The sequence below is a fragment of the Panthera pardus genome, unplaced genomic scaffold (genome assembly GCF_024362965.1).
Source record: "Panthera pardus isolate Hobbes unplaced genomic scaffold, ASM2436296v1 HiC_scaffold_16, whole genome shotgun sequence".
Taxonomy (NCBI): domain Eukaryota; kingdom Metazoa; phylum Chordata; class Mammalia; order Carnivora; family Felidae; genus Panthera; species Panthera pardus.
In genome coordinates this window covers 95,124,612-95,146,867 of record NW_026526721.1, presented here as the reverse complement: position 1 = coordinate 95,146,867, position 22,256 = coordinate 95,124,612, and the positions used below count along the sequence as shown (strand labels likewise).

Below are 22,256 nucleotides of genomic sequence, written 5' to 3'. Positions count from 1 at the left end.
GTCCCACATTGTTCTGTTGTGTGATGGACTAAGGGGAGGAAGGGGGCTGTGCACCAGATTGCGCACGGAGGACCTGAGATTTCAAGGCACGACAGTGTCCTTGCCAGAATTGCAAGCCCATGTCTGACATATACCCAACCTTTGTTCTTTGTTGGCATTCTCACCGTGGCTGGCAGGTACCTGGCAAATATTTTTATTTTAATCCTGACTAGTCATAGACTCTCTGAGGTCACTATCAGAGAGGAAACTATACTGACCTCACAGAAACCCAGTGAAAAGAAATCAACATAAAGAAATTTTTTAAATATATGAATGGCAAAAGCCAATGTTAGGGTGAACTATGGACTATGATCACTAGGTTTCAGTCTTAAAAAGAAGCTTAAAAAGGGATTGTTTATTTAAATACCATTATATTTTTAGTTTTTGATCTATATGAGTGTATTAACTGTTTTAACAATCAAAGCAAATATACATACAAGAAAGGAAAAAATGAAGATCACTACTTTGAAAAGCAGAACATTTTCTTCCCAATTTCCTAATTTTTCAAGTTTATTTCTTTATTTTGAGAGAAAGTGTGCACAAGTAGAGGAGGGGTAGAGAGAGAGGAAGAGAGAGAGAATCCCAAGCAGGCTCTGCACTGTCAATGTGGAGCCTGATGTGGGGCTTGAACTCACCAACCGCAAGATCATGACCTGAACTGAAGTCAGACACTTAACCGACTGAGCCACCCAGGGGTCCCTCCTAGTTTCCTTTTTTAAAAAACACAGTTGTAGGTATCTGGGTGCCTGGGTGGTTCAGGCAGTTAAGCATCTGACTCTTGATTTTGGCTCAGGTAATGATCTCACAGTTTGTAGGATGAAGCCCCTACTTCAGGGATTCTCTCTCTCTCTCTCTCTCTCTCTCTCTCTCTCCGCCACTCCCCCACTAATGCGTGCAAGCATGCACACTCTTGTTCTCTCTCTCAAAATAAATAAAATAAAATATTTTAAAAACCATACTTGTAGGTATCTTGAATTTTTTGAAGTGACAATGGAGGATGAAGGAAAAGCGACAATGACCTGCTTGACTAGTATTTGTTTAATATTTAAAATTACTCAAAGGACATGAATAATTAACAGGAAGATGTAAATCAAAATGTTATCCTTTTAACAACGGTCCCTATTTCTGGTCATTAGGTTCTTCAGATAAAGTTATGCATCCTGTGTTTATGTATATTTGGATACAACTTGCTCACTTGTTCTAATTAAACACAGTCCTAGTCTATATCTACTTTAACTAGATGTATTTTTAGCCACTATGACTTTCCCCTTTTCTATTTTAATCTTAACAATTAAAAAGGAAGATTTTTCTAAAGATTGAACATATGGGAAATAGACACATTTGTACCCCTGGAAATATAAAAATCAAAATAAGTTGTAAGAAAGGAGGTTGGTATTTCTGGAATCTTGCAAGGCTGGTTTAATTTTATTATTGCTTGTAATATGGTGTGGTATTTCCTGTGAACTCATCAACGAATTCCAAGGACAAGCTGAAAATCACTAAGTTCTGCAGTTGGGTCTGGGAGCTCACAGTGAAGGGGGTTTTGTGTAACTGAAAGTTTGGTATAGCTGGTCTCCCCAGATGTTGGGGAAATACAAAAGGTGTTCGTTGTGTTCAAGAAAAATTCAAATAGTTCACTAAAAGTGTAGTTATTTGTTTACATATTTATCTGATTATTTTTAGAACTCCATCAGTGGCGAGAGATATTGATGATAAATCCAACGATGGCCATGAATCCTTTACTGACGGCACCAGGGCAGCAGAGGATGCCACTGGTTCCTTCATCATTTGAACCTCCAACGGTGGATCGGTATTTCTTTCTGATATACTATTCTGTTCGAAGGAGAAAATGGATGACCATTAACGTTTCAAATGATGGTGACTCCAGTTTTGTTTTCTTGTCTAGTGTCACTTCCATGAACTGTGGCGCACAAATTCATATCAAGATGCTCTGCTGGCCACACGTTCAACACACTTCCCATCACTTCCCATCTGGGGCCTGCTTGACACACTCCACACATAGCTAACAAGCACTTACTATGGGACAGGCATCATACAGGTATAAACATTGATGTAATCTGCAAGGACTGCCCTAACAAAATACCACAGACTGCATGGATTCAGCAACAGAATTTTATTTCTCCTAGTTCTGGAGTCTGAAAAGCCATAGATCATGGTGTCGGCAGAGTTGATTTGTGATGAGGCCTCTGTCCTTGGCTTGCAGATAGTCGCCTTCTTGCTGTGCCCTCACCTGGCATTTTTCTCTGTGCATGCACTCCTGCTTCCTCTTCCTCTTCTTCTTCTAAGGACACCTGTCCTATCGGATCAGGGCTCCACTGTTATGGCCACATTTAACCTTACGTACCCCATGAAAGGCCCTATCTACAAATATAGTCATAGTGGGAGTTTGGACTTCAACCTATGAATTTGGGAGGAACACAACTCACTCCATAACAGTTGAGTACCCTGGTTTTCTCATGATAGAACAATTTTTTTCTTTCAATAAAAGTGACATTATCAGTACTTAGGTTGTACACTCTGGTAGTTTCTTATTTTCCCCTCTTTAGAATATTTTGACATTCTGAGAGGAAAGTAATGTCCATTATTTATTGTTGTTGTGGAGTGTGAACAATAAATTTTGACTTCTCGAGACCACTGAAGTTTGGCAAAACAAACCAAACTGCCCACCACATAGTCAAACACTGATCCCAGATGGCAAAACCCAAGGCAAAGTGTGTCCATTACATGAGAAAAGAATGTGGTCAGAATAGTATGTTGGTCATGGGAAATCAGAGAGCAGTATTAATTTGATTAGATTTTTTCCAGACATTTCTAAAACTTTTTTTTTTCTTGATGTTTCTGTTGTGTTGTCAGCTGGGTCAATCCTTCCTTAGTAGATGTTTCTCAGCATATTTCTACTGAAACCAAGAGGCTGCAGGATTTTTGCATCTTATTTTTGGAAGAGATGATAGAATCTCATCTGGCAATTAGAAAATCTCACTGCCTATGCGATGGAAAATTTGTACTGTTCCATCCTCATTTTATCTATTTTATATCTTTTTTTCCTAGAGATTTATTGTCTTCCACTGTAGCTCCTGCTGACCCAAGACAGTTTTGTGTTCCTTCCCAATTTGGATCCTCTGTTCTACCAAATGCAAATATGCCGAACGTGCTATCCAATCATGTCTACTCAGGTATGAGCGATAGATGGTCTGTGGCACCAATGTGACCTGGATGGCCGCATTAAGTTCTGCCATCGTGCCATTGCATTTACTGCTAAGTTTGGCAAAACTGTGTGGTAGGTGTGCTTGTAAGTTCTGCACTTGTTACCTAGGTTTCAATCATGGTTCCACCACTAAGTGACCACGTGTAAGTTGCTTAATGCCTCCAACCACCAATTTACTGAGGAATAACATGAAAAGTTGCAATATCTCTATCTGTCTTATCTTACACGTGAGGAACTAAAGGGGTCATGAGGAGATGAGATCTGAGAGTTAAGGGGGCTTGGGGCTGTTTATCTCTGATAGGTCAAAGTGGAGGCTTGCCTTTTATCCTGAGTAGGAGGGGAAGCTTTTGAGGAGTTTGCACAAAGGAGTGACATGGTCTGACTTACATTTTACCAGGATGGCTCCAGCTCCTGTATTTGAGACAAACTTGATAGGATCAAAGCTCTGAAGATAAACTGATGGGAGTTAATGGGCTATCAGAAGAGCCAAAAGATTATGATGGGTTGGCTCTGGGTGGTGACAGTTGCATAGTAACATGTAGTTGGATTCTGTAATTATTTTGAAGGTAGAAATAACAGATTTTCTCACAGTTTAGATATGAGCTGTGTGAGAGAGAGGTCTTAAGGAGGATAGCAAAAATTTTGGTCTGAACAATAGGAGAGGTAGAGTTGCTGTTCACTGCTGAGGAAGAGTGTGAGAGGAACAGAGTTCTTGGGGTGGGAGAGATGTTATGGGCTCTGTTTTGCTCCTGTTACGTTTGAGGTACCTAACAGATAATCAGTGGGAGATGTCAGGAAGGCAGCTAAAGTGAAGAGAGGACTTCTGGAGACAGCTTGGAGATATAATTTTGGAAGTCATCAGCATAGATGAGACTAAATGAGATCATCTTTAGAGTGAGTGTTGATAGAGGTTAAACGGATGATATCTAGGACATACCAACAAGATCCAAAAGATGAGAAGGATCAAACAAGGGAGAAACAGGAGAAAACAGTGTGATGGGAGGAGACCCAGGAGAGCCTGGTGGCTTTGAAGGCAAGGGACGAAGTTTTAAGGAGAGAGTGAGCATCTGGGTCAAGTATGCCTCTCGTAGATGAAGTAGACGAAAACTAAGAATATATGATTAGATTTAGCTGAGTGGAGCTCATTGGTGATCTTAATAAGAGCAATCTCAGTAGAGGGCTATCAATGAAAACATGACTGGTGGGGGCTCAAGAGAGATTAAGAAGAGAGAAATTCCTCATCATATAGAAGATCAAACTGATGTATCTTATCCCCCAAAACCGTATTCATGAGTTTCTGTTTGTCCCTGCTCTCCAATTTCAACAACTCTCAATAGATAAGAACAAGTAGGAGTGAAAAGCCTGGCACAAGAAAAAATATGATTGGTGCCAGGGCCAGTGAAGACACCAGTCTGCCTGGATTTGAGCATGTTGTGCATGGATCCAGTGCAAGGGGATAGGGCGTAGAAGCCAGGGCCTGACTAAAACTGGACACACCCACTAGAGTGTTCCAAGGACCAAAAAGGTTGTCCCAAAGGCTAATCCTGGATGAAAACCCCATCTGGCATCAAGAACCCAGTAAATCTATAGCCCATGGTTACAGGCAACACATAAATAGACCAGTGAAATAGTTGCATTGCTGACTCAGAGCCCATCTTAGTGATAAAGAATCTGGAAGCTGCCAATGTTTGGATACAAGCAAGCAAATTCACCACCTGTCTCAGGGACAGAGGTCAGGTCTCCTGACTCAAGGCTGATGTGTAGGAGAGTAAGCAACGGAAAACTAGGGCCTCAGTCCTATAGAAACTGAGCTACTAAGTTAGCAAAATAGAAACCAAGACACAAATCTATTTCAAAAAATTGGGTATCAGGAAGAAAGTAGGTTATTACAGCTGGACTAGCACTAAGTTTGATGTCTTCTATTTAGGAAAGAGAAAGAAACTTGGAATAGGTTTGGGGATTCCAGATTTCAGAGGGTTCTAAAATCCAGGTAATTAAAATTGTGCCCTCTAAACTGGACTTCTCATGAGAAATTTCTCAGCATTCTTTTGCAGTCAGTACCTCATGGGTTGATAGTTTCACCCATGCTGGCTCTCTAGAGAAGAATATTTTGACCCCCCCACTGAGTTATAAAAAATATAATTATATTTTATTTATAATTATATTTATTTTTATGTATAATTTATCTATTTATATATATTATATTATATATTATTTATATTTATTATATTATATATTATTTATAATTATATTATATTTATATATATAAATATATATATATATATTTATATATTTATTATTTATAATTATATATAATCATTTATAATTATTTATATATTTATATATATAAATATATATATATGTTTATATATTTATTATTTATAATTATAAATATATTTTTATATATATTTATATATATTTATATATATTTATATATATATATTTTATATATTTTTATTTTATTTATTATTTTATATATTATTTTATAATTTTATAAATTTATAATATATTTTATATATTATTTTATAAATATATATATTTATATATATTTATATATATTTTATATATATTTATATATATATATAAATGATATATATAATCATTTATAATTATAATTATAACCAAATTATAAAAAATATAAATTTTTTTTTTAACGTTTATTTATTTTTGGGACAGAGAGAGACAGAGCATGAACGGGGGAGGGGCAGAGAGAGAGGGAGACACAGAATCGGAAGCAGGCTCCAGGCTCTGAGCCATCAGCCCAGAGCCCGACGCGGGGCTCGAACTCACGAACCCCGAGATCGTGACCTGAGCCGAAGTCGGACGCTCAACCGACTGAGCCACCCAGGCGCCCCTGAATTATAATAAATATAAAGCGTTAGCATTAGGAGGATTTTAGAGGCCACCTCATCCAATCTCTGAATTTTACAAATGACAAATAATCTCCCTTAAAAAATATATAGCATTATTTATTTTAAGATGGGTTATTAATAGGAGTTAATGAGCTCTTCTAAGTTAGTACAAAGCATGTGCAAGAAGAAATTCTCTCATGATACTGACCCCTGTGTTAGAGAGAACAGATTTTCACATGTAAAACTACATAAAACAAGTACAATTTGTATGTCTATTATTGTTGAAGAATTCTCTGTGGACCTGTGCTGGTCTATGAAGAGGTTGTGCAAATAAATGCATAAATAGATAAACTTTTGCAGCAATTTGACAGGGTAATTCTATGTCTATTAATCTGATCATTTTTTACATTACACTTGTATTTGTCCTTGTTTTCATTTCAATTTTACAAAAGTTTGTTTTATTGTATTTTTAAAAAATTTTTTTATGTTTCTTTCTGAGACAGAGAGAGACAGAGCATGAGCAGGGGAGGGGCAGAAAGAGGGGGAAACCCAGAATCTGAAGCAGGCTCCAGGCTCCCAGCTGTTAGCACAGAGCCCAGGGTGGGGCTGGAACTCACAAACCGTGAGATCATGACCTGAGCTGAAGTTGGTCGCTCAACCAACTGAGCCACCCAGGCTGTTTTATTATATTTTTAAAAATGTTTTGGCCCATGAGGGGCAGAAATTTTAAAAGAAAAAAAAAATACTGCTTTACCATAGATGGTTTAAAAAGCATCGGTATAGACTCTAAGTGCATTAGGAGTACAGAGAAAGAAAAAAATCAATAGAGCATAAAGTTACCAGGCAAGAATAGAGCCTTGAATTCCGTAATGCTGCTGTTATTTCAAGACACTTCAGAAGATTGACACAAAGAATGTAATTTCTACCAACTTCATTGAAGGCATTTTGCAAAAAGTATCTTCCTCAGACACACCAAAAAGTCCACATAGAGAGCTTTATATCTTATCCATGAAATCATTGAATTTATTTCCAGGGGTTTTGGTGCACAAGAAGCACTTAGTTACTTTTTTTTTTTTTTAAAGGTCAACTGATTTCTCTTGCAGCAAAAGAAAAGAAAAATTATCAGTTTTTGCTTCAAAAGCTAGAAACAAAGAGATCCACAGCTCATTTCATTTTTTTTTTTCCAAGTATGGCAGGAAAATGTCACCAATCATGAGACCCACACTTAAAGAAAAATAAAATTATCTAGTGTTTTATCATTCCATCACCAAAGTAACTCTAAGATGCTGAACAGCAATTATCTGATATTGTTTCCAACACTGTGCTCTACTGGTGGGTGGATGTTCTTTTAAATCATTGTATTTTATTTTTATTATCTTTAAATGGACATTGTTAATTTGTTTGTGGGGTGGGATGGTGGTTTTCTTTTTTAAGGTTGGGGCATTTTACCACCTGAATCCATAAAGGCAATGGCAAGAAGGAATGAAATGATTCAAAGGCAGCATACTGCCAGGTAACATAATGGTGTTGTTTTTATTTATTTTCTATTCACTTGTTCATTGGTTTTAGATGGATAGATAGATAGATAGATAGATAGATAGATAGATAGATAATAGATAGATATAGAGATACTTTTTATATGCATTCATTATATTTGTATTTTGTGTTGTATACATATACAAACTCTATTTATATACATATTAGATAGATAGATAGATAGATAGATAGATAGATACCTGATTACATACAAAAAGCACTTCAGGAATATTACAGAAAGAAATATATACAAACATATATTTAAGTTAGTTACAGATAAAAGTAAGATTAGAAATTACATAGTGAATCTATGTCTGTAGATCTTAAGAGTTTAATAATGTCTCATAATTAAAATGCCTAGTTGTGAGTCCCCTGAAATTCATATTTGCACTTCTGTTTTAAAAGACTTCAGTTCTGCCCAAATATAGGAGCTAAGCTTGCCAACCCCACTTCGGACTCTACAAGCAGAGCCCAGGCAGCCCCATGTCAGTGGCCCCAAAAGTGGACTTCAGTTGTAGCAACTAGGAGAAAGAAAAGACAGCAATAATGACTAGGGCATGGCCCCGGGGTACAAGAAGGCCTCAGACTCAGTTTTCCATCACTGAACCCTAATGAGTCCAGGTGATAACCAATAATCAAAATAAATTAAGCAAAACCCCCAACAAATCCTCCCCCACAACTCCTGCCAATTGCATTGATTTGTAACAGTTGAGACTTGCATTGACTTCCTTGAGTCCCACTAAGATTATACTTTGGGGTTTAGAAAACTCTTTCCAGAACTTTGATTTCTTCGAGGATTAATTTCTGGCAAGAAACTACCCTGTGCTATGTTATTCCCATTCCTGCGAAATTTGCCAGATCTATTAGAGGTAATGCTTTAAAGACAGGCCTTGGACTTCCATTGTGAGATTCGGCCAAACCTTTCATCCTCAGGTCTTATTCCAAACTCTCCTTCCTGGTGATTTTCAAGGGAATTCGTGTTTCCACCCAACAAACTTCTGATAAGTAGTGGGAAGACCTGGGAAAAGCAGAGGTTCCATCTCAAGGAACACAGAGAACCATTAAGATTATATTTCTAGCAGTTTTCTTGGGGTGTATAAAATATATTGTTTTGTTTTTAGGATGGAAATGGAAATGCATGCATTTTACCAGCAAAGGAGAATAGAAAAAGTGAATCCCAAGGGACTAGCAGGACCAGGGATACCATTCCTCTATAGCTCCAGCATCCCTCCTGGCCCAGCCAACTACCATGGCAGGAGCATGCTCCCTGCCAGTGACCTGCATTTTCACAGAAGCACCCTGAGAAACCTTCAGGGAACCCCCACGCTAGTGGCAGCTGGTCCACATTTTCTAGAAAGCTGGAGTCAGAAATGTCGTCGTCTCAGGAGAGGTGCTGGGAATCAGAAAGTTCTAGACAGCGATACTGAGAGCTCTAAAAGTCAAGGAGAAGAAAAAATCTTAGGCCAGACTCATGTGATTCCCTATGAAGAGGATGAATTTGCAAAAGAACCAGAAACCGAAGCTCTCAACAATCAGAAGTCAAGGGAAACCAATGAAAAGCCAGCTCTTGGCAACACCTGTGGGGAGCTCGAGCCCACCCATAAAAAACCTTGGGGAGCTCATGGTGCTCCCCTAGAAGCAAAGGCCTGGGATGGTGCAAAGGAGAAGACTTCAGAGCAAGGCTTTGCAGCCTGTGGTGAAAAGAATGGGGTTTGTCCCCCAATTCCTCGACCTTCTCTGCCAGGTGGGTGTCAGGGGCCATTGGCAGATTCTAATGAGCCACAGGTCACCACGTCCTTAAGTTATTACATAATGTACCATTCTCATCGTGTTTCCTTTTATTCTTCTTTTTCTTAATCCTATTCAGGACTATGTCTTCTTGAAGTCCCTTTATTATGTTTGTTCCAATAAGCCATATTAGTGAAACTTGTCTCTATTTATATATTGCTGTATATATTGCTGTATAGAGAATTTTCAGCTAGGAAGCTAGGAAAGCTAGGAAGGCAAGAATGAGGAAAGATGGGGAAACCTACCAGAATTTTAAATTAAATTTTTAATTTAATTTGCTATTACCTTCTTCAATACAAAATAGAGGGACTTCTTCCTTAAAAGTATGAATTCCATCTCCCCTGTATTTAAGTGCAGAAAACAATAGACAGTTAAACAAAAGCATTAACTTTCAGTGCCCATTCCTGTTACGATAACTTTTTACCTAAAAACATTAACATACTACCCTCCCAAACAAACACTGAATAGTTTCTAGAACTTCTTTTGGTAAAAACATTTTAAAACACAGGTATTTGGGGGAGGTGGTTGTAATCTCGTCACCAAACCAATTGTGTTGGTGACTTACCCTTACAAAGCGTTAATTTGCCATTTCGATGAATATGTGGCTACATTCTCATGTCACCTAGAGAGCATGATAATTCATAGAACATCATAGAACATGACAGTGTTCATCTGGAGAATGAAATCCATAGGGCATGTCTATTAGAACCTGAGAGAAAATGAAGCAGTATGGAACGTCTTTGTTTATTTACGATAACGCTGTCGTTAAAGATCCTTTAGAAGAAGGAAAGAAAGGAGATTGCTAAATTTTTCAGAAAATATCTCTCAGTATTGTTTAAGGAGCTTGCACATAGATATGAAGGGACCCTCTGTGGTAACAGAATATAAGGAAATTAATGTAACTATACATAAAACCGTGCTCTTAGTTTCCCCTTTTCCTGGAAATTGTATACCACAAAATAATTTCCTTTCCACTTTTAAAGGAGCGCACCCACTGGTTACAATTGGGGAAAATCTGTCTTTGGATGAAGATATTCAGAAATGGACCGTGAATGACGTGCACAACTTCATTAGGGGCCTTCCAGGTTGTTCAGATTATGCTCAGGTGACTGAACATTTAAGTACTTTCATAAAAATAAGACATTTTGAAATATGTTTCCTTCAACACGGGTTCTGCCAAACTTGCATTTTTCTCTCAGAGAAGTTTGCTTCTCTGAATTTGCTTCTAATCTACCCCTTGTATGTCATCGACTGACCGGGGACAGGAGCCTCTGATTGCTGAAGCTTGGGTCATGTCCCCACAGCCCATCTGCAGGGGAGGCTGGGAAAGCCAATGTGTGGCATTAGTTTCTGTTCCATCAAGATTCCTGGGAGATAGGAATTTACCCAAAATTAGGAGATTCAGAGGCTAAACATCCAAAAATATTGAGAAATGATGAGTATTTTCCCTATTCTTCCATATAGCAAACATTGGGGGGCACATACTTCTGTACCAGAAGTTTTAGGCTACTCATAATAGGTAATAGAAATATATTCTTTACTCTAAAAAGAATAACAAGCCTATAGATCTGAAAAATAAGAAATTAACTACTTTCAAATTCTCTATTTATGCCAGGGCAATATGCAAAAGTGAATACACACGTATAATTCAGTCTGGTAGATAAAATACTATTTTTTTGAATCATAATGAACCATTAGGACAGTTGGAAAGAAGACTAGCTCTCCTCATATGGGAAAACCGGTGACAAAAATAATGGGTTGGCCGGTTTTTGAAGTTTATGTCAATGCTACATTTTCATATATAAAGTTTATTTTTTCAAGTGATTTAATAACACAACTTTAAGCTGCAATTTGCTTACTAAATCTGGTGTCATTATCTTTGGTTTATATATTAAAGGAAAAAAAGGCAAGGAAAGGACATTATAATTTAACATAATTAACTGATGTTAGAAATGACTTTTTTCAGATCTTGGTTTTATGATCATTTTTTTTTCTTCAATTTAATGCCATTAATTCTTCTACTTTTTCTTTTTTTTTTTTTGTTCTGTTTATGGGACTTATGGAAAATTAGATAGAGTAGTGGTTAAGAGCATAGCTTATGAAACTAGAAAGTACAAGTTCAAATCCTGGCTTTTCTGTTATCTGGACATGTGACCTAGGACAAGCCGCCTGTCTTCTTAGTGCTGTTTTTCATCTGTAAAATGGGGATAATTATATAATTTATCCTCAAAGGATTGTGGTAAGCAGTAAAGAGGGCCTGGCACCTTATAAGTTCTTGATGAGCGTTAATTTCACCATGCTATCAGAGGCTCCTCAAGATAACGGGTTCCTTATCAGGCAAGTTGTATTCTTTCAGTTATCCACTTTGTCTTTTTGCATACTTTGTAAAAAAATTTTGTCCTGTTTTCTCCCATTCAATGAGTCTAACATTATTATTTTCTTATTAGTCATTGACCATGGGGCAATCCCTTTTTAAATTTATCTATTCCACTTATCAAGTGCCGCACCAACTGCCAGTACAGCAAAGTTACCAAATTTTGATAACAGTCCGAAATAAGCAATAGTTGAAATCAGCAATAAGCAATGAACATGTGATTGCTGGCTTCTGGGTGGGCCGAATCTGTTTGGCCCCTCATTATTCTTCATCAGCCAGTGATCCACAGGCATGGAAGTGCCACTTATGAGACCCGCTCTTGTAATAAATGATGCTACATGCATTTCATACTTTATCATCCCAAATGTCTTCTTGTGGGTACGTAGAAGTCACATAAGCACGAATACCCCACACTTTGCTGACTCATTATCTCTCACCAACAGGATGTCAGCGCTCCTTTCCCCACCCCAAGAAATGGAACAGTTATTTCTAGGTGTTTCTCAAATGTGGTTAGGGTCAAGTTCTGCTCTTGTTTCTTCATGAGTCTATTCCCTCTCAGCTGGTGACTGATGGTGAAATCAACAGCAAGAAGAACACTGCCCTGCTAGGCATGCCCCTGCCGTGTTAGGGACAGTATTCTGTACAGAAATGGAGAGAGTCCCCTTGGATGCAATTGAGTGCAACAAGCTCAGAAGCAGCACAGCTCGGGCACAGCTGTCCCTGGAATCCTTGTCTAGTATGTCACAGCCTGGGACTAGTCAGGGTCACACCCACCATGTCTCCCACACCCACCCTGCTGTCTTCTTTCTCATCTCTGCCTTAGGTGGCCACTCAGCAACCTCCTACCAACTGCCTCCTGTAGGTATAAAAAGAAAGCCAGAAAAAAATAACCACAACTAAACCTCAAAGCTCTTATGCAAATGAATTCTTTTAAATAGAGAGAGAGAGGGTTGGTAGCTCAATTGTTCAGGGACATCCAGGAGAGCCTGTGACACATCTTGTTTGTTCTAAGTAAATGTCTCATTCAAGGAACTCAGCAGATAAAATATTCTCTCCCTAAAAGAACTGAAATTACTAAAATTATGTGTACATTTATATGGTGCTCCTGGCTTAAACTGCTGTCTTGACAAGGAAGTAGGAGGGACATGTGAGTGACACTGGCATATTCTGCAACTTTGCCTCAGGCCCAGGTTCATCCGTCAGGGCTGAGGCTTGGGTCCTCATGCAAGTCAGTCCCAGCTGCCAACCTATCTCTGTTTGAAAAAGTATCCTGGGGCACCTGTGTGGCTCAGTTGGTTGAGCATCTGATTTCAGCTCAGGTCATGATCTCACAGTTCGTGAGTTCGAGCCCAGCATCAGGCTCTATGCTTACAGCTCAGAGCCTACAGCCTGCTTCAGATTCTGTGTCTTCCTCTTTCTCTGCCCCTCCCCCACTCACACTCTGTCTCTCTCTCTCTCTCTCAAAAATAAGTAAACATTAAGAAAATTAAAAAAGAAAAGAAAATGCATCCCTTCATTCCTCAATGGAATCCCTACAAAGGAAAGAGAAATGGGCCAAACCTTCCCACCATTAATACATTTAACTGTTTTCACCAGTACCCCTTTCTCTGAATGGCAGCAGGATTACATAGCAAAAATCCTGGATCAGAATGAGAAACCTTTTATTTTCTAAGTTCTCTACTTGGCAAGCTCAGCTTCTTGGCAACTCACTTAACCTTTTCTACACTGGTTGTCTCATTATTATAATAATGCCTACTTTTTGCTGAACATGGACTATATGCGAGTCTCTGTATCAGGCACGTCGTTTAGATTATCTTTTAAATTTAATGTATACCAATTCCATGAAGAAGATATTAACTCTATTTTGCAGCTGAGTAAAACTGAGCATCACAGTGTCTAAGAGAGTGAGTGCTTGAAAAATGTGTATGAGACTACAAATCTATCTCTTTCCACCACAATTACTTTACGCTGAAGATATTGGGCCATATGGTTTATAGTCAAGGGTACCTGGGCCCCTAGGTATTGTCAAAGGTGGTAAAAGGAATCCTTAATTTATTCCTAATACTTCAAAAAACGTTAAGAGAAATCATACGTTTCCCCAAGATAAGGCTACAAGCCTAACCAAAGTGTCAACTTTTTCACTTTGGCCTAAGATAAGTTAGTTCATGTTAGGCATTCTATAATTTCCTTAATTAAAGTAGGAAACGAAATAATTACTTAGCAAACACAGTTTATAAATAACTAAAATCTATTAGAACAAGAATTTCCTAGTACAGAAGCTTCCCCAAAAGACTTGACTTTTCAGTCAGTCCTGAGGCATGCCCTCCAATATAGTGGACACAAGACAAATATGGTTCCCCTTGCCACTGAGCTTAAAGTCCAGAAGAGGGACACTAGTAAGGAGTTCCACATCAACGTGGAGATGCTACGAGAGAGCAGGTACAGAGCATGGTGGGCACACACGGGAGGGCCTTGTGGCTTCTTGAAGGGAGAGGCATCTGTAAGTGAGATTACTAGCTGAGGGGGGAGGGGAGGTGGAAGAGAGGCAAAGGAGAAATTTCCAAGTGAAGACCAGGAACCAGAAAGAATTTAGCACAGCTGGGATTTCGAGATAGCTTCCAGTGGCAGAGAAGGCAGTGAGAGAGGGGACAATGGCAAGATAAGAGGCTGGATGAGGGGAGGGGGTCGGGTCACAAAGAGCTGTGGAGACCCAGGGAGGGACTGTGGCTTTATCCTGGAGGCAGTGGAGGTTTTAAGCATGAGTGGCATACTTAGCTTTATATTTCAGAAAGGTCACTCAGGTTGCTCTTATGAAAATAGGTTGAGGGCAGCAAGACTAGTGGGGAAGCTCTAGATCCAGGGTGGCACCAGTGGGGCGGGTAGACAAGAACACTATGGAAAAGGCAGAACTGGCGTGATTCAGCTTGTGAGTTTAAGGTATACATTAGGGAGCCTTCAGCAGAAAGAGATATTCACTGAAGCCAAGAGAGAGACTGAGATGAATCAGGAAGACCAAAGAGCACCTGAGGCAGAAGCCTAAGGAACCCTAACCCATAAACATGGATAAAGAAATAATAGCCACACAAGTGACTGAGAAAGAAAGGCAGAGAGTACCCAGGAGGGAGCGCCTTGCAAAGGCCAGGAAAGAGCTTTTTTTTTTTTTTTTTTTTTTTTTTTTTTTTTTTTTTTAATGAAAAAGTTGTCAACAATGTCAAATACAGCCAGGAACACCAGGAACATCCATGCACTTGGTAACAGTAGAGTCACCGGGGACCCAGAGACAAGCAGGTTTAGTGGCTTAGTGAGGGTAGAAGTCAGAGTCCTTGAGACTGAGGAATGACTGGACAGTAAGAACATTGAGGCAGGGAAGATCAAAACTCTTGAGAAACTGGCCTGTGAAGGGGATGAGAGGTATGGGGCTGTATCTAGAGACGGAGTGCGGAAGCGTTTGTGTAGATGCCTTATTATTGTTTGCTTAATGATGGAGACTTGGGTAAATGCCAATGGGAAGGAGCCAGCTCAAGAGGGGAGACTAACACTGAGAGAGGGGGTTATCTACTGAATGAACCCTGAGGTGGGAGGGGTGAGGAGATTGTCTTCAATGAAGAGATTGTCTTCAAACACTGAGAGACACTCTTCCACCATATCAGGACCAAGGGAGAAAATACAAGTTTTTAGGTTGCTGGGCAGAATTAGAGGAAGTTCTTGTCTATTGGTTTCTTTCCTTTCCTTTTCTTTCCTTCCCTTCCCTTCTCTCTTTTCCTTTTCTTTACTTTTCTTTTCTTTTAATTAGGAAGTTATATAATCTGCTGAAAATGAGGGAGGATTCTGTAAGATCTTAAGTTTGAAGAGTGTGAAGAGAGCTTGAAAATAGAAAAAAGAGAAAACTTATCAGTAAATAGAGGATTGCCGGGCAGATGGAAGCTGGAGATCATGAAATTACAGCACTACCAAATCTGCCCAGATTTTTGATTCATCTCTTTATCTGCCTGGAATCTTTGTCCACCAGTGGCCTTCCTAGTTTCCAGAAGAAAAGAAGGCACGGTGGCATCCACTACACAGGCAGAACAGATAGGGCCCCGGAAAGGCCGAACGCTACAGCATTCGCCTGCATTTCCCTCTCCTCCCCTTGCCATGCACGCAGGGCAGTGGACGGATACACTGCACCTGTCAGCGTGAGAGGTAAAATTTGTCTGCCATGGTTTCCACCCACCACACTTTACTCAGCCTATTTGTCCATTCATTGGTTTGCCCAGCAACATTTATTGCACATCTACCATATCCCAGCCACAGCATTATAGGGGCACTGGTAAACAAGACATGGGCCTGCCCTCAAGTCATAACTATTCCAGGTTGGATCTGAGTTCCAGAGACAGAATTACAATGTACTCCAAGAGTCATTAAAGAGCACAGACGTGCTACTGGATCACAGAAGAGAGAGTAACTGAAAATAAGAAACTTTATGACATTTTGTGTCATCCTCAAGCAGTCTTAATGGTTCCTTCAAAACTAAAATACCTATATATGAACAAGAATTTGGGGGGTGCCTCAGTCGGTTAAGTGACCGACTCTTTTTATTTGAGAGAGAGAGAGAATGTGTGTGTAAGTGGGGAAGGGGCAGAGAGAGAGAGAGAGAGAGAGAGAGAATTCCAAGCAGGCTCTGCACTATCAGCACAGAGCCAGATGAGTGGCTCAAACCCACGAGCCACGAGATCACGACCTGAGCTGAAATCAAGAGTCGGATGCTTAACCGACTGAGCCACCCCGGCGCCCCAAGTGACTGACTCTTGATCTTGGCTCAGGTCATGACCTCACATAGTGAGTTAGAGCTCCGAGAAGGGCTGCACACTATCAGTGCAGATCATGCTTGGGATTCAATCTATCTGTCCCTCCCCCTCTTGCATTTTCTCTCTGTCTCTCTAAATAAATAAATAAATAAGGAAAGAAAGAAAGAAAGAAAGAAAGAAAGAAAGAAAGAAAGAAAGAAAGAAAGAAAGAAAGAATGAATTGGGGGGGGGCACCTAGCTGGCTCAGTGGGGAGAGCATGCAAGTCTTGATCTCAAAGTCATGAGTTTGAGCCCCACATTGGGTATAGAGATTACTTAAAAAAAATTTGTTTATTTTTATTTATTTACTTATTTTATTTAAGAGAGACAAAAGGGGGGTGGGGAGAGGAGCAAAGGTAGAGAGAGAACCTTAAGCAGGTTCCACGCTCAGCATGGAGCCTGACAGGGGGCTCCATCCCACCACTGTGAGATCATGACCTGAACTGAAATCAAGAGTCGGATGCTCCGCTGACTGAACCACCCAGCTGCCCCACACAGGAATTTTTTCTAAAGACATGTAAAGTTAACACCTTTTGTTTTTGATAAAGGTATTTAAAGATCATGCAATTGATGGAGAAACCTTGCCATTACTCACCGAGGAGCATCTTCGCAGCACTCTGGGATTAAAGTTAGGGCCGGCGCTCAAGATTCAGTCTCAGGTATGGTGAGTTCTCATAACCAAATATGTATTAATGGTATGAGGCTTAAGAGAAATATGTTACTTTTCTCCTGTTGTAATATGCACAATACCCACTTAACCTCTTTATTAAGCTTTGCCCCTCTGTGGGTGGGGACCTGACAGAAATGGGGAAACCTGAAAGCTTTGGGTGGGGTAGTGGTACTCATTCCTAGCTATGGTTGGGAAGGCACAAAGCAGTGGTGTGCTGGTGAATGTTTAACAACTAGTTCCCTTTAAAAAACAAAATGAACGCTGACTTGTAGCATCTGTTAATTTCTGTAATGTAAATACGCCTACGATGGCTGACAAACTCCTAATGTCATGTCCCCGAATTCAGAATCGGGGAGAGAGGCACAGCAGTGCCCCATTTTAGAGCATGTTCACCATATGGATACACATAACTGACCTCAGGAGCAGAATAATAATAATTAATAGTAAAATCGTTAGGTAAAAACAATTAAGGAGTGATCAGTTTTGAGTATTGATGACTCGAGTTTTCAATATAATGTATTTAATTGTAAATTTAAATAATTTAATTTTTAACAATGCCACATTTAGCAACTGCTTTGCAAACTTCCAGAAAATGTAATGATTGGCTCTTGAGACTGGACCAAGCCAACTCCAGTTCATGACTTCTCACCATCTCCACTGCTTCCTTCAGGACTAAAGCACCAGTATCTCTCATTAGATTACTGCTGTAGCCTTCTGTTTGCCCTGCTCCGCCTTTGCCCTCCCAGAGCCTATGCACAAAACAGTTCAGGATGATCCTTCTAATACATAGGACAGACCATGTCACCCTTTGGCTCAAAAGTCTGCAATAGCTCCCCATTTCCTCCAGAGTAACTGCCCAAAGTTTATATCATTTGTGCTCCTCTCCACCCACCATTATCCTTACCTTCCTGACCTCTTCTTCTACTTACCTCCCCTCTGCTCCACACCCCCCAGTTACTGCTTTTGACCACTGGCCTCTGGATGCTGCTTAAACTTGTCGGCAAGCTCCCCCAAAGGGCTGTTCCCTCTGCCTGGGATGCTCTTCCCCTGATATCCTCATGCTTTGTTCCCTTACCTCCTTCATCTTTGCTCTGCTATATCTTCTTAATGAAGCTTGCTCTGATCGCCCTATTTACAATTGTACCCAGCTCAGCATCTGTGCACACTACTGCTGTTCCTTTTCTTCTCTTCTTTTCTTCCCCAACATCACCTATCATCTTCAATCATACAATGCAATGCATTTATTATATTCATGTTTATTGTTGATTCCACCCCCCCCCCCCAAACCCACTAGAATGTAAGCTCCATGAGAGTATAGATCTTTATCTGTTTTGTTGACTAATGTATCTTTAGAGTATACAAGACTCATGATAGGTCAAAAGTTATTTGTTGAAAGAGTGAGTTTCCTAAAAGTGAAACCAAGAATCATCAACTGATTCTTCCCAGAATTTATACAGAACTGAACCACTTTACAATACATATTTACGCAAAGAACAATGAGACTTCAAAATGTCCTTCGAAAACCATTTTTATCTGCCAAAAAAGTTTAGGGTAAAGAAGTTCTTTATTTCTAGTGTAAATACCTTAATGTTTCCATTGGTATTCTTTTTTTTTTTTTTTTCAACTTCTTATTTTGGAATGATTTTAGGTATAGAAAAGTTGCAAAGATAATAGAGTTCACCCAGCTTTTCTTAAGGCTAACATTTTACATAATGTGGCACATTTGTCAAAACTAAGAAATTAACATTGGTACAATATGGTATTCACTTTTAAATAATTTATTTTTTTCTTTTAATTTTTTTTTTGTTTATTTATTTTTGAGAAACAGAGAGAGAGCACGAGCAGAGGAGGGGCAGACAGAGAGGGAGACAGAGAACCTGATGCAGGTTCCAGGCTCCAAGCTGTCAGCACAGAGCCCAACACAGGACTCAAACTCACGGACCGCGAGATCATGACCTGAGCCGAAGTCGGATGCTTAACTGACTGAGCCACCCAGGCGCCCCAACAATTTATTTTTCTTTAGTGAGGATACTATCCCTCTTGGCATTCTAATGACACTGCATGTTTTTTTTTCTCAAATCTGATTTACTTTGGCTTTAATTTATCACTCTGGGACTTATTTTTTTCTGCCTTAACAACGTGGCCAGCTCTAAGCCTTTCTTTTTTCTTTTTGAATATAGTTGGCATACAGTGTTACATTCTCCAAGTCAGTCTTCATCTTGTCCTCACTTGCCATCACTGTTAGCCCCAAATCATTTTCACAAGGCTGTAGTCATTTCCTGTGCTCACACCTAATGTGTATAAGTAACTCTATGGAGCCCAAGTGAGCTCTAAAGTCCAGGCTCCATCTGCCTGCACAACAGGACAGAGCTCCCCAGAAGCTGTGGGGGAAGATCTCAATTTCCAAAATGGGAAGCAGGGGCAAAATTCCATTATAGTAAGCCCTGCTGAGAAGAAGAAAACCCACCCGGATGACCAGAAACTTAAAAGGTGGACCTGAACAGGGCATACAAGGCATACAGGACATTACTGGAATCTGAGAACCCAGTATTATTAGAGTGGAAGAAGCTGGGTTTGAGCTATGACAATGTGAACGACGTAGAAATCCCCTGGGTCCCATGGAGGGTGAGGTTTGTGTAAGAGCCCAGCGGTTAATGCTGGGGCACCGAGGCCCAAAGCGGCAATGTTTATGTCTCAACACTAAGGCAACTTGAAGCCACCTGTGTGCTGAATCTCAGCTTAGAGCCTCAGCTTAGAGAAGTGCCAGTTGGGCATTGGTAAAGGTGGAGTGGGGTGTCTGTGGGATCTGTTGAGGGACCCTTAGGAAAGGGTGAGGTGGAGTAAACTCAGAGTGAAATGACTGTGTCACAGATGAACCATAGCAGACCCAGAGCCAGGAATTACAAAGTTACTACCACGGTGATATCCAGTTTTACAGTAATAAACGCTGGATGTTTCTGAGAGAAAGAAAAAGCCCCCACATCCTAGAACGGTGTCCCTCACAACTATCTAGATGCCCCATGCCTGAAATTACCTATCCTTCCTGCCATCTGTGCCTAAGCAGAGGATGCTGGGTTATTGAAAGAATCTATAGACTTAATTGTTATAATCATTTTGTCTCCAAAGGTATCTCAGCAAGTGGAAAGTATGTTGTATAAGAAAAGTCTTTTACTTCCTACCCATACAAAACAACCATTTGATCAACCAGCAGATACATCCCCTCTTTTGGATTTTAATTCCTGGGGTGATACATTGGATGTCCCTTGTTCCCAGGATATAACAATTCCTAAATGAAGCGAACAAGATAGCATGAGAAATTAAAACCCTCAAGGAGCAAGAACAGTCTTAATCAGTTTTCCAAAGAGTCCAGGACATTCTGAAGGGTGTGTGAGGGTTTCCCAAGATGAGATGGAAGCTGGGAAGAAGAGAAAGCCAGCCCTCCTGGAGCCCTTAAGGAGGCCTTGCCCTAGAGCCTTTCTAATGTGACTTCAGCCCAAAGTGGCTGCAGGTGTATCCTTGGAAGCAAATGCTGAATGAAGGAGAGCATTTGCAAACACCAAAAAAGCTACAGTTGGATGATTCCATGAGGAAATCTCCTAAGAAGCCAAAAGAACCAATACTGAAAAAAAAAAAAGAGTTCCTTATCTCCCTTCACTCATTTCCCATCCCCCAACCCAGAAAGAGACCAAGGCAATCCCGTAGAGTTGAAAGATGTAGAAGAAAAAGTGGCAAAGTACAAAAATGAGAAAGAGAAGCTGACCACAAGGCCTCCACTTTTTCTCACTTCAGGCTTCCAGGCTGAAGAAGGACCAAGCCAGGGAAGAACAGAAGGTTTAACCTTTCAGTTCAGAGAGACTGTTATTCAGCATTTTCTTTCTGACATGAAATTGTCATGACTCAAAATAACTCCTAATTATCTGAGACAGAGATGAAAAGTAACAGTACCCACCTCAGATTTCCCACAAGGGTGGGGATAGAGTTATCTCTGCAAAGCAGGTTTGAATTGGCTGGAGGGAGGGGAGAAGATGAAGGTGACTTTCTGCTTGTCCCCGTGGAGTCCCTCTCAACTTTACACTTAACAGAAAGCCTCTGAAAAGATACACAAGAAACGGCTAGGAGTTTGCTCAAGGAAGGGACTGGCAACAGGGGCATGAGGGAAACTTAGCACATACCCTCCTGTACATTTTAAATGTCCAACGATGAGAATGCATTTTCTATTTTTAAAATTTACATTTAAAATGAAGAAACTGTAGCAGGCAGCCTCGAAGATAGCCCCCAATGATCCCTGCTTCCCGGTCCCTGTGCCCTAGTGTAACGCCCTCCCCTCTTAGGTGGGATGGACTTACTGACTCATTTCTAGTGAACATAATATGAAAATCATGATGGATGTCACATCTTTGGTTCTTCTGTCTGGGATGCTCTTTCTCTCTCTTTGGAATCCCTGCTCTTGAGGGAGCCAGCTTCTATGAGTCCAGGCAGCCCTGCTGAGAGCCTGAGTGATGGAACGTGGAAACAAATCTTCTGAGGCTTGTCAAAAGCCACATTAAGGAACTTGAACGTGGCTTCTCCTCAATGAAGCATTGAGATAACTACACATGCAGCTTCTGCCTACAGCTTGATGGAGGGCCTGAACCAGAGGTCTCCACTGAGTCGCTCCTGGATTCCTGACCCACAGAAACTGCAAAATAATAAATGTGTTGTTTTCAGCCACAAAGTTTTGGAGTAATTTATTTCACAGTAATAGATAACTAAAACAAACAAATAAAGTGCATTGTATAACATGTATGGGCTGGTACCCACATTCACTTTTTGGTTTAGAGGTGGGTTTTTGAAGTTATTTCCCTACAAGCCAGGCTAACATCATCAAGCTTTGCTCTCTTTCACTTTTAATCTGAAAACAGCAAGGGGTTTTTGCCAACATAAAATTATATTGTACTTTCAAATG

General features: G+C 40.1%; 1 protein-coding gene across 2 annotated transcripts in view; it reads left to right on the top strand.

Annotated features, from left to right (window-relative positions):
- The window catches only part of SAMD7 (sterile alpha motif domain containing 7), a 28,724-nt gene extending 6,699 nt beyond the window's left edge, over nucleotides 1-22,025 (top strand). For both annotated transcript variants that reach the window (XM_019440537.2, XM_019440538.2), the window contains exons 3-9: nucleotides 1,723-1,849; nucleotides 3,109-3,233; nucleotides 7,552-7,630; nucleotides 8,775-9,397; nucleotides 10,425-10,546; nucleotides 17,190-17,300; nucleotides 20,438-22,025. In XM_019440537.2, coding sequence (XP_019296082.1) covers nucleotides 1,723-1,849; nucleotides 3,109-3,233; nucleotides 7,552-7,630; nucleotides 8,775-9,397; nucleotides 10,425-10,546; nucleotides 17,190-17,300; nucleotides 20,438-20,605 — 1,355 coding nt within the window. In that variant the 3' untranslated portion in view covers nucleotides 20,606-22,025. The remainder of the gene's footprint in view (nucleotides 1-1,722; nucleotides 1,850-3,108; nucleotides 3,234-7,551; nucleotides 7,631-8,774; nucleotides 9,398-10,424; nucleotides 10,547-17,189; nucleotides 17,301-20,437) is intronic.
- The last annotated feature ends 231 nt before the right edge of the window (nucleotides 22,026-22,256 follow it).